This window comes from Ammospiza nelsoni, chromosome 1 (assembly GCF_027579445.1).
Source record: "Ammospiza nelsoni isolate bAmmNel1 chromosome 1, bAmmNel1.pri, whole genome shotgun sequence".
NCBI lineage: Eukaryota > Metazoa > Chordata > Aves > Passeriformes > Passerellidae > Ammospiza > Ammospiza nelsoni.
In genome coordinates, this window is record NC_080633.1 from 87,656,757 (window position 1) to 87,670,240 (window position 13,484).

General features: G+C 38.6%; 1 protein-coding gene across 3 annotated transcripts in view; it reads right to left on the bottom strand.

Moving 5' to 3' along the window:
- Positions 1-13,484, bottom strand: part of GALNT1 (polypeptide N-acetylgalactosaminyltransferase 1) — an 87,083-nt gene that overhangs the window by 38,593 nt on the left and 35,006 nt on the right. For all 3 annotated transcript variants that reach the window (XM_059466445.1, XM_059466432.1, XM_059466439.1), the window contains one exon: positions 6,548-6,777. In XM_059466445.1, coding sequence (XP_059322428.1) covers positions 6,548-6,686 — 139 coding nt within the window. In that variant the 5' untranslated portion in view covers positions 6,687-6,777. The remainder of the gene's footprint in view (positions 1-6,547; positions 6,778-13,484) is intronic.

Genomic DNA, 13,484 nt, shown 5'->3' on the forward strand with positions numbered 1-13,484 from the left:
ATTTCCACATTTTTATTTTGACAGAGTGACATTGGCAGCAACAGTTTAGAAAGAATTTCTCTTGTTTATACTAATGTTATTTTTATGCAACAAAATTACACTTTGAAGTTTAACATTAGTACTCAAAACAGTAACAATACACATCCTAAACCCAAAGAAATTTAAATAACAAATATCTGATCAAACTGAAGAGGAAAAATGGGAGAAAAGTAATTCAGACCCTTGAATTATTTAGGGTTTTATATCAAATACATATAAAAATCAGAACAGTTTTTAAAAAGTTACCCTTCTCTTTACAAGTACCATTCACTTTTCCCCAAACAGAAATTCCCAAATATGAATTTGAACTGTATTACTGCTTTACAAATTCAGCAAAAGTTTTAATTTAAATAATAGCAATTTAAGATCTAAACAGAGGAATAGAAAGTATTTTAAATTAAAGACACCAAATCCCCAAGAAACAAACCTAGCTTGAAATTATCTTTAATTTGCATCTAGGATAGCACAGTGTAATTAAACCTTAGGCAGAGAGTAAACAGGCATGTAAAGAATAAAAAGAAAATAAAAAAAAAATTAACCTTCCATCCTTGCTGAAACACTAAGACTTAAATATATATTACTAATAAATGAGGCTTTTTGCTGGTCTGCATTTAGTGCTAACAGGGAACAAGCACCACATCCTCCTTGAGAAACTTTCATTTTCAAGTACCTGAAGCGATTGCAGTAGTTGCATTCACACAGGAGCATTTAGCAGAGAAAACCCTCCCATCCTCCTCCCATCACAGGGGTGCTTTCTTTTAACCAAACTCTCCTTGATGGCCAGTTGAGCTATAAAACCCTAGAAGTTGCCAGCCATCTACTCAACCAGTGAAAATTGATGGAGTAAGTGTGTTCCAGCAGATCCTGAGCAGATGGGCCACAGGCTAAGCTGAGCAAGCAGTCTGCTTTGCATCTCTGCCTCTTCAGAAGGTATGGCTGGAACCTGCATCAAACTGCTGACTTGCAATTGCATAACCTTTTCAACTAGAATTTGTGCCTTCCAGGGGGTAATTAACTTAAAATTATGGTATACAATAAAGTAATTATTTGGGCTTAATTTTATACATACAGTGTGCTATTATTATCTGGGCTATCACAGCAACTTTTGTTAAGTGTGTAGCAATGAGTACATAGGTTCACTTAGACAGAAAGTGATTTAACAATGGGTGTTCCACATAACTAAAACAATTTAAAAAACCCCATCAGAATATAGTTGTATGCAGTATTCTGAGTTCTGAAGAGCAAGTGTCTTAATACCAAATGACCTATTTAAAAGAAAAAAAATTATTTCCTCTTTCATTTACACTTCCAGTTCTTTCTTAACTTTCACTAAACCAGTTAAACTGAATAGCTAAATCAGCCAAAAGCTCATCTCTCACATTTGCAGATCTTCCTGTTAAGATGAGAGTTTAGCACATACTGGATACTGGTGTACAAATCCCACAAATTAATCAGTTAATTTTTTAAATTTCATTAGTAAATACATACTGCTTGATTACATATTTTACCTCAGTACTTCATTCTCCTTGTAGAAAAACACAGCAACAACTAGCTAAATCCAGATATTTTGTGCGACTCACTAAATGCAGACAGTCAAGCTGAGGCACAGGCAGGGCAATGACTTTCCAAGAAAAGTTAATCATCAGAAGATGTTCTCTCAAGTTTCTGAGAACCATCTTCTCTTGAGTTTTTTTTTTATGTTTATCTGTTTTCCCACAGAAGCATGTAGGTTTCACACAAACACCAACCAACAACATTCTCCCCAAATTACTAATAAATGCATCATTAAGAATTCAGACTACAGTGTTCTTTTGTTAGTTAAATACAGAAAAAAATTTCCTTTGAAGGACTCTATGTACTGATGGCATTCTTCTAACAAAGGGAAATGAAATTTATAGCTACAGGTTTCAGAACTAAATGGATGACTGAATCACTACCTGATTAAATAAGAGATCTAGTAATGTATTTCCAGATTTGTATCAGTAAACCCTTAGTTTCAAAGAAGGCTTGATCTCTTCCAGATCTTCATTTAAAAATCAGGAACTCTTTATTTCAGTGGACTAGAAATTTCTTTTTACCAGGCAATATGCCTGATGAAAATCAGATAATTCAAAATCTAAGACCATCTAAAGCCAGGAAAAAGGGGTGGATTCTTCTGGCGAGATGTTTTTAGAGCCTACATAAACCAATGCAAAGTGTCCAATCACCTTTGGATGCATGACCATAATTACAAGAAGCTGTTTGGACATGTAAAAGTTCAGAGCAGTTCTGCCTCTTACACACCCCTCAACCTTAGTACAACAAGACTGATTTATGACAAATGGTTCACATTTTCAATAATTAAATCTTGATATTGCTCCCTTTTCTTAGGATTTTTTTCATGCAGATGAGATTATTTAGAACCAAGACACAATTTAGAGATTCCATCTTTATCAGAGCTCAAAATTCAGAATGCAAGGTCTTGATTGGCCATTGACAAAAATGACTGGTCCTAGTTTAACTTTGTCATTGTAAATACCAAGGAGCTGAGATTCCATGACTCTTGCAATTCACCAGTCCTAATTTTGAAAGATTCCCCGGCATCCAGGGTTTCTAATCATTACATAAGGGGAATGCACCTTCAGGTCAGAAAAAAAAAAAAAAAAAAAGAGAAGAGGTAAGCTTATTTAGAAACCACATCAAGTGCCAAAGCTGGAAGTTGTTTTTTTTTTGCAATCAGACCTTTAGGAAGCCTATAACTGGGGGTAAAGAATGACTCATTCCATCTCCATTTAAGTCAAGACCTGAGGGATGACGTTCAGGGTTCTTACAGAAATAAGACAGAACTACACAAAAAAACCCCTTTATTATTTTATTAGTAAAACCACACTACCACCTAGGTATATTTTGTTTACAAGAATGGTCCCTAATTGTACTGTTAGAGAACAGCTTGAGCCCTATCTTTAAGTCTGGAACTTGTTTACATTTTTTAAGTAAGCTCTGTTCCAGGCTGTGAAATCTAAATTGCAATGCCAATCCCCAAATGAAAACAATAAGGCTCAAGTAACTATCCTATGAATATTAGATTTGGAAAAAAATACTACATGGATGATGCTTACTAAAGTTAAGTGATTTTATTTCCAATTCACAGCAACATTTAAACTTACATCAGCCACCTTCCTTAGACAACTATTAATTACTCTTTGTGGGTTTTACTGAGTAATCCTCAGGAATTGCAAACAGGGAGCCACAACCCAGCAGATGTGGCAATAGGAAGAACACGCGTGGTGTTCTGGATAAGGGGTGTGCACCATCCACGTCAGCGGAGGTGAGACAGCCTCAGAGCTGAGCACTGGGAGAGGGCTTCCCCCAGTTTTCTCCCAACCCCTCTGGGGTGGTCATGGCAGGGAGAAGAAAGAGCAGCAGTATCAGTCAGCATAGCACAGGCTCCTCCCAGCTCAGGGATTGCTGCTGGAAACAACTCTGCTGGGTGTTCTGATCCCAGCTCCCCAGGTTACCTGGGGAAGCCACTGCAGGTGTCTTCTGCCATGGTGGTGGGGGTGGGCCACCATGGCAGTGGTGGCAGCAAAGGTTAAGTCCACAGAAAAACCATCCCACACAACTACAGTCACTGGATTACAACTATCCCTCCCCTCTGGTACAACCTTAGTTACTCAGTCTTGTACTCTCCAGACCCCAAGCCAGGCCCCCTTTTCCCAAGGCACCTCCACCTCAGCTGGCTAGTGGCCTGTCCCCTTTCTACCTCACCTTTTGTGCCCTCAACTCCACACCTGTGTCACTTCAACTCCCAGCTTTAATCTCTGTCAGAGCAGACACCAAAGCTTCTATCTCATGCACCTTACAGTTCCCTATAACCATGTACACTGAGTTTTCCACAGTTGCACATTCCTTTACTATTCCTTTACTATTCCTGATTTAAGATTATGGTATCTTATGCCATCAATACCAATGAAAAAGAGCCCAAAGACAATTTTGGCTATGGCTCTTGCCTAATTCTATAAAAAGAAAATCCTTCCATTTTCTGTGTTAAAGACCCATGGAAAACGTCCTTCAAACTTCATGAAAGCCCAAAGTGTCCAAAGTTGTCCTCAAAATCCTTTGCTCCTGATGAAATAGCTAAAGAATGGTTTTACCAACTGGACAAGCACAACCTGAAATAAACATAAACTCCTCAGAAAAACTTGCTCCTATGTTGAGTAAGTTCATCAAATGGCATGGAATTCTTCCATGAATTGCAGAGATAAAGCAGAGTGACATGGACAAGAGGATATTAAATTCAGAACACTAGCATAATTTATGCTGAATCAAGGAAACTAATTCAATTATGGAAATTAAAAGCAGAGGAAAAAGTGAAGTGAAAAAGCAGATTTTGATAAAAGCTTCACAGACAAAATAGCCTCAATGTTATCTGAGATGACTCCAGGCACTCTGAGCAGGAGTAAACCCACTAGAGATTCCAAATCAGTAAACTACTGGAACAAGTAAAAATATCTATAATTAGGCATGCAGCTTGGTTAAAAGGAAATGTCACAGGGTCAACCAAGGTTTCTAGCAGACCTATTCCTGAACCTTACTACAAATCAGCCATTAAAAAAAAAAACCCTACCAAAAAAAAAAAAAAGAAAAAAGAAAAAAAACCCCACCCCCCAAACAAGAAAATGTACAAAGCTATATACAAGGTTTTGTTTGTTTACCAGCCAGCTATAAGATCTTAAAAATATATCAAGAATTTCAACACACACAGGTTTGGGTAAAGGTCAGAATGAAGGCTGTACTCAACTAAGTAAAATTAGTGTTGCATAGGGAAAATCATAACACTAATATGTCAAAACTGAAGACTTTCCCTCACCTGAAGGTTCCCCCAATGAATTCATACGTAAAGTCATCTGAAATTTCAGCATTATCAATATATCACAGTAAGTTGATAGATATTGACTTCACCTGCTGTTTTCTGGCATAAGTTATCTGCTTTATGGGAAGCCAAAAATTGGATCTATTCCTACATAATACCACATCAGTCACTGTCTTACCATATAAAAATTTCCAAATTTCTGGAGGGAAAAAAAAAAGGACAAAAAAAAAAGACTGAGTTCCTGTAGAAGATGTACTTTCTACATACTTTCTACATGAGCCTCATTAATACGCTTGCCACTTTGCTCTCCTCTTACTGAAAAAGAAACTCAAAAAATGCAATGCCAGCAATGAAAAATTTAAGTTAGTTCTGCAAAATTCAGGTGGACTAGAACCCCTTTGAAATGTTCACATGCAGTTGTGAAACCAGGAGTCCAGAGGTGCTGAGCACAGAAATTCTACATTCCATACAGTGCTCTCTGTGGAGATTTATTGGCTTGTTTTCATCACAGGGAAAGAAAACAAGTAAACCAAATCTGACACTTCTTAAATATCTCCCCAGTGTTACTCTGTAACAGAGCAACATTATTCTTAAAATACTTCTGAAAATTTCCCAGGAAAGTCAAAGCTCACACCAGACGTCAACAGGTGAAAAAGTTTCTTGTGATAGAAAGCAATAACCTTGAGTGCAATTAACCAATTGGACTTGAAAATTAGCAACACTCAAAAGGTTTCCAACATCAGCAGTGAAACACAGACACAGCCTTTTCAGAGGGAGAGACTCCAAACTACAGAATGAGATGCTTCACAAACAAACTGGAGGTGGCAGCTGCCTGCAGTTCTAAATGCATACACTGAGACATTGCAGGGATGAAAAATCTCCCTGCACCAGTCCTTTCTCCCATGTGATCAACTATGCTACCTTCCTAAAAATAAGGTTGGCAACATCAATAGTAGTGCTGTCAAAAAAGCCCAAAACAAAACAACCCCACATTCAGCTCATTTAATTGGTGCTCAAAACCCTAAGATGGCAATAACAAAACTGAAAGCTTATCTGAAAACCTTCAGTATTGAAAAATACAGTTCTCACTTAAAAGTTATCTAAATAAGCATGCACTCACATTTGTCATTTTACATCCAAGTTCATTCTATTATCATAAACCTTACAATATTTACTGTGTCTTATTGCTACAGTCTTTGTCCAAATTTTGGGTTAGGTGGGTTGCAGGGCAGGGAGTCTTTTTCAATTTGGCTGGTTGAAGTCTTTTTTTGCAGCAAGAGGCAGACAAGCGAGCTTGGTTGTTGGCTTGGTTTGTTTTATTAGCAGGTCTGATGAAGTTAATAGCACCTTTGCTTCCTTACTCATGAAAATTTAAAATATGCTTTAGACTGCATTAACATGGCTTATATTTCTGCATTTCTTATTGCACAGTTTTTTAGGGTTATTTCATATACATTAGTGCTTAAAATTCTACATCTTATGTGCTTTGAGTCTGCAACGTATATCTTAAGCAATGTGGTTATTCTCTAATCATTCAAAGAAACATGGAATATTCTGTGACTCCTAAATGCTGACACAATGCTAGATTGTTGAAAAAAAAATCCCAAATCTTTAAAAAGAGTGCAATTTTAAAGAATACTTAGGCAGAAAACTTACCATCTCCAGCTGGCAGGCCTCGTTCCTTTTTCTCATCACATTTATTGCATTCACTGAAGTACAGCAATAGAAACATATCCAGAAGGACCCAAACCAAAGAGGTGGCAAGGACCACCTTACAATATGCAAATTTTTTCATGGCACTTTAAGTCAAATACAAAAATAAAAAAGTATAAATAAAAATATCAACAGGGTTTTTTTAATCCAGTTTGAGAGACAATGTTCTATATCTGGAAAAAAAAAGAAAAAGAAAAAGAAGTCACAACATTTATCTGAGATGCTAAAAGCAAAAATTTTAACTCCATTTGAAAGGTAACAATTTAGTTATGTTATGATGTATGCAAGAAAATTAATGTCCTATGCATTTCAGTGAGATAAGGGAATAGGGTCAGTTTTAGCAGCATTATTCCAATCCTTTATAATGTTAACATTCATCACCTGAAACATCAAAATGAGTGACCAAAACAGAGTCCTCTGCTGAGCCACTGGAAAAGAAGGTAGGCATATCTAATGACATCAGAAGAAACTCTCTGGATCCTCTGGAAACCAGGACAACACCAATGAATGAAAACCTGGAACATCTTGGGAAGCAGGGTATCACTCTACTGTGTGAATCCCTTGGCTAATATTTCTCATGCTTCTCCCATGTAGCACACACTGACATTCTGGGTCCTTCACTAGGAATGCTGGCCTACAAATGGATTTTACACAGGGTCTAATTGCCTATTACAAAAGCATCACAAAGACAAATGCTTTGCACTTCCAGCAAACCAAAACCAAACATCCCTTTTGGTAAAATAAAACAGTAGGCAAGGTTAACAAAGTGCCCATAAGCCACCAGGATCATTTACTAGGTATTCAAAGCTAAAGTTAGCAAGTCTGACACTTTATGCCTTTATTAGTTTAATGTTTGATTATAGAGCAAATCTCTATATATTTTTTCAGTGTGTACACATTACAATTTTAGAATGCCAACCTTTGAAATTGTCTTTTGCCCAACTCAAATTACAGATTTAGTTAAAAAGACTACATATTTCCATGACTAGTAGGGCAGAATCAAGAACAGCTTTGAGCTTCCTTACACTAAAATACAGAGAGTTTAATTTTTAATTTTTTTTAACCACTACTGACATATTTCAACTCAAGGTACTCCTGAAATGTTTACCAGTGGGAACAGAATACCAGTTAAAACCAGAATTGCAGACACTCTTGACATAGAAAATGAAGGGAATAAAATAAGGAGACTTTAAAGACATGCTAGGATTTTACAAATTACATACATTAAATTTTTCTTACATGCTTTCAGTGAAAACTGAAGAATTTATTGAAAAGGGAACTTTAATCTCAAGTGTTTGTGCTGTTTTGGACTGGTGTAATTTCCTTCACTGTGACCAGCAGAGGCCATGTTTTGTATTTGTGCTGGAAACAGCATTGATAATTCAGGGATGTTTTTGTCACTGCTAATCAGTGCTTACACACTGTTGAGGCCTTTTCTGCTTTTCACCCCACCCCACCAGTGAGGAGGCTGGGGGTGCACAAGAAACTGGAAGGGAACACAGCAAGGACAGCTGACCTCAACTGACTCAAAAGATATTCCATATCATATAAAGCTCAGTATATAAAGGTGGTGCAAGAAAAACAAAGGAGGGGATGTTTGGAGTGATGGCTTTTGTTTCCCCAAGCAATCGCTGCATGTGATGGAGCCCTGCTCTCCTGGGGGTGGCTGAACATCTGCTTGTCCATGGGAAATGGTGAATAAACTCCTTGTTTGTTTTACTTGTTTGTGCAGCTCTTGCTTTAACTCAACTCATTTTTCATTTTTATTCCTCCCATTCTCTCCTCCATTGCACTGAGGTGGTGGGGAGTGAGTGAGTGGCTGCTGCATGGGGCTTGGATGCCAGCTGGGGTTAGTGCACATCAGTTGTGACTACACAAAAACCTCATTAAAGGCCTGCATCGTTAAGACTGCATTTCCTTTACTATTTCATTGCCATAATTTGACCCCTGCCTCCCCCCACCCTTCTTAAGGGAAAATATCATGACATCCCTTTTCTAAATACAGCTTATTTCTTCTTATTGGCAGCAGACACATTCCTATCTCCCTGCACTCCTTTACACTGAAGTCACACAGCTCTGGATGGCACAGCAAGAGAGGAGCCTGTGACCTTCCACTTGTACAAGGCTAGAAGGGTATACAACCCTCTGCTTCCTGCATATCAAATGACAAGAATGAATTATTTTTGGGATCTCAGCTTGCATCTATATAGTTTTGGTGTACAGGGATGACTGTAAAAAAATTAGGAACTGCAGAAGGATCTGTAACTAACAACCCGATGATAAAGTAACAGATGAAATTACCACAAGGAAACATTAAGTGACATACATTATGAAAAAATCCCAGGGGTTGTTTGGTTGGAAGTTTTTTGGTTGTTTTTTCAGTTTGTTTTTTTTTTTTTTTTTTTAATAGATAGAAGGATAGACCTGAACTCTATCCTCCTATCTATTAAAAAAATATTGGGAGCTGTACTATGAAATTCTGTAAAACCATCAGCAGCAGTGAAAGAATAATAAATTTGTTACAGACTACTATGTAGAAAACAGAAACCAAACCACCACTACTCCATTACACAGTACCTGCTCTCTCATCTTGAGTGCTGTGTGAACATCCAGTCTTATAATTTCAAAAAGGATACAGGAGGATTAGAAGGAACAAGTGAGAAGTGCAAAAGGATGAATACAACAAAAAGCAGCTTTATTACAAGACAAAAGTAGCACTTTTCCTGGCTGGAAAAGATGTAACCTAAATCAAGTGGCAGGTCTATAAAATCAAAAGCTGTACAGAGATGGTAAATAGAGATCAACAGTTGCCTTTTACTCTTACTTCCTATATTGGCAGAAATCAAGTGAATTTAGCAGCAAGAGGTCAAAACCCAGAAAAGGAATTTATTCCCTACAGTGTGCAGTCATCCAGGGGAGCTGCCTGCCACCATCCCCTGCCAGCACTGCAAGCCTCTTCATCAACTAATAAATACCAAATCCTCACCCCTACTTTGGCCAGTCCCCGACTGTGAACTTCAAGTCACTGCATTCCAGGAGAGTACAGCAAGGAAGAATCATTCCAGTTTCCTCTATTCTCTGCCCTAGATATGCATATCAACCACTGGCAGAGAAAAATACTGTATACAGACAAAATTTGTCTGACACAGTGCATGACTGCCCTTAAACTCTTCATACAATAGGTTTCTTCTGGTCCAACCCGGACACCACAGAAATTGTTTGGCAAAGAATGAAGTCACACCACCACCCTGCTTGTTCTTAAAGAACACAAATGCTAATAAAATAGGTGTTTTGAAAGAAAACTCTACCAATACTTTTAATTTCACATTTCTTGAAGTTCAGACTTGTGAGACATGAGGCTGTAAAACAGTGTAAAACCCACAGGAGCACAGAGCTTTGGGGTCCTCAGATTAGAAAGACAAAGGAGAACCACACTCTAGACTTGCTGCTCTATATCAAGTGCTTTGGAATGTATAGCCTGGCAGTATATCTGCCTCTAACAAAAGAAAATTCCTTTGTCAGTTCAGTGAAATGTCAAAAAGACACTTTGTGAACTCTTTGAACCCTTTGAGGGTTTGGGGAAGTGATGAAAAGACAGTGATGCAAAAGTTCAACACGCAGTTTTCCATTGATAAGGTCCTTCTCCGTACCTTTTGATGAAGGCTCTCATTCCCTTGGGCAGTCTATCATCTCATGAATTACACTGCATTTTTACCACCGCGTTTATGACAGCACTCCCCCATCTGCTTCCCCAGCAGAGCAGTGCAGCAGAGGGGCCCAGAAACTCAGATGAAGCAACTGCTCTTAGCATACCAGAGCCTTGACCCAGAGCTCAGGGCTTGGTTCCTCCTTCTGCTGCTGGAAGGTGGTGGTGGCCTCAACCACGGGAGGAACGCTCTGCCTGAGTGCTGCTTCTTCAGTGGAAGAGGCTAAGGAGCAAAGTGAGCAAGGATGAACAGCAGGTGGGTGCATCTCCACAGAGACCTTGAAGTGCCATGAGAGTCTGTGCCCCATGATGAAAAAAAAGAGAAAAGACAGCTAAGCATTGCACTCAAAGGATAAGTGGATGGAAACTCCCAAAAATGGAGGCTGAGAAAGACAAACCCAGGAAATTGTGGCAACAGAAGGAAAGCCTGCAGATGTACCCTTCCACAACAATTATACTGCCAGGGATGCTGTTGAAAGACTGATGAATAAGCCTGAGTTACATTTCCTGAGCACGTGAGGAGGTTCTCATATAATCCAGGAGTACAAGCTGGAACAAAGCAAAAGCAGCAACAAGAACGGCACTTTAAGGATAGCAAAAAAAAAAAAAAATTCAAAAAGGCTGAGAATAACATAGATCCAGGGCTCAGCATGCAAAGGCTAAGATACTCAATGCCTTTTCCAGTCCCTTTGTTATTGGAGGCAGAGTCTGCAAGAGTGAAACTTCATAGGTAGGGGACAGACTAGGTCAGAGATCTCTTCCATGGCACCAGAAAGTTGGCATGGAGGGTGCTGAAGGATCAGGCTGATCTTACTGCAGGGCCATTCTCCATCATCTGTGAAATGTCTGAAATGGTGATCCAGAGATTCCCAATCCTCAAGATTAGGAAAAAAGTTATCATCAAGTAGGAAAGGAGATTCTGGAGAACCATCTGCTAAGTCAGTCTCACTTCAGTCCTTGCAAAGATTATGTAAGAAATCTTACATACAAACACACAAAACACCAAACCAAAAAACAAATAACAAAATAAAGCAAACCCAATCCCTACCAGATCACCACAACACAAAAAGTAAAAGGGAAACGGGCAGTACAGATACATCAAAGCCATACCATACTTTTAACAATTTGGCAACTCACTTCAAGGAGAGCATTGGTTTGGTGAACAAGGGAAGAGCAGTGAATGGTGTTTGCATTAACTTCAGCAGGGACTGTGATAGTCTTCCAGAGTACTTTTTCACAACTTAGTGAGATTCAATCTAAAGAAGTGGGTTTTCAGGGGGGTGGACAGCAAGCTGGAGCACCAGGCTTTATGGGTTCTGTCCAGCCATACAAAGTTCAGCTGACAGACAACCACTGGTGACAGCTCTCTGAGGCCAAAGCTGGAGCTCACACTTGCTGGTGCCTTTACTGAGAAGCTGAGGGACAGCACTGAAAGCACGCTCAGCAAGGTTGCCGGTGACACCCAGCTGGGCTGGAGCATGCAGGCAATACCCTGAAACAACATGCAGGAAATGGGTCTGGGTGGCCAATTCAAGGGACATTCAAAGGCTAGAAAAACAGGCAGGTAAAAACCTTGAATATTCAGTAACTAAAAAGTACAAATTCCTCTTCTTAAAGGTCAAGTTGGATAAGGCCCTGAGCAACTTGATCTAGCTGGTGGCATCCTTGCCCATGGCAGGGGCTTGGGACTAGAATATGACCTTTTAAGTTCCTTCCAACTCAAACCATCTTATGATTCTACGAGTATTATCTATATAGGCTGGGTACTACCATGCTAGGAAGCTGCTCTGCAGGAAGAAACCTTTGGAGCCTGAGAGCAAATTCAGAATTAATCAGTAGTGTGTTCTTATGGCAAAGAAAGTCAACTGCATCTAAAAACCACCCTAGCAACCACAGAAATAAATCCTCAAATGCATAGACTTAATAATTGCATTTACCTACAGAGTAATGAAATAGAATTGAAGATTTTTGCAAAACCAAGTACTTTTCATTCCTTCAAAATACTGGATTATAGATTACAAAACCCTTATACTATGGAAGAAAAAAGAGTATTAAAAGCACCTTGGAAAAGGTAGGAACAAAGGCTGTACTTTATCAAGAACAAAGTGAAAAGAGGAAAAATGGGTACATTCAAGTCTTGTTATTTCTGAAGGTCAAGTGAATTTTTCTTCCCCGTGACAAAATCCATGATATATTGGACACTACAGGAAAAGGTCATCTTTAAAATTACTGCTCATATAAAGAACATTGTTGCACTTAACAACCTCTTTTACAAACACAGTTGGCATGGGAAAGAAAACCTACTCTTTTTCAGTATAGCACACAAATACTCAGTCATTTTTGTCTTTGGATCAACTTTATCTGTGTTTATACCAGTGATCAGTCTTCAATACGACGTTGTGGCAGACTTGACAAAGGATTTCATTGCTGTTATTCAGCTAAATCAGGATTCTACACTGGATGCAGCACGTAACCAGACAAAGCTGATGTAAAGTTTGTTTTCCAGAATTTCAAATATGAACAAACAGAAGCTGGCACAAAATAAGGGCTCATCAAAATCCTGACACAACATTTACTATGTTTAAGCTATTAATATCAATTTATACCAAATGGAAAATGATTAACTGAACAGCATCTAAGGAAAGATTGACGGCCAACACAATACTGAATTTTCAGCTTCTCAGTCTACTTAGTAGCGAAGGAGAAAAACTGGCATACTGTAAGGTAACATATCAGGCATGCGTATGGATTTTTGAGCAAATTTCTAAAAAATGGAGCCAATGCAAATTGTAGTGAGCATTGCCTACAGCTCTGTATCTCTGAACTATTAGTGAGTCCAATCCCATTGGTTACATTCATATTTGAAACCAGAAGTGATGCCAACACTACAATCAGGTTCCAGAATTACTTTTGCTGCTGTGCTGATGTGTTTTGTTTTTTTTTTTCTTTTTTTTCTTTTTTACTGGCCCATGCTCTAAATTGGTTGTGGTGCGTGTTTGCAGAGAGCTCATTACCATCAGAACATCAGTAAACAGGTGGAATTGAGGATAAACAAAGCCCTACCTTTCAATGCTATGAAAGCAAGTGATAAAAAACCATTTAAATTAGGTCAGCCCATCACCTGTGGAAAACAGATTAGTCTTCATCTTTTTCACAGTAACACAAATGCATCCG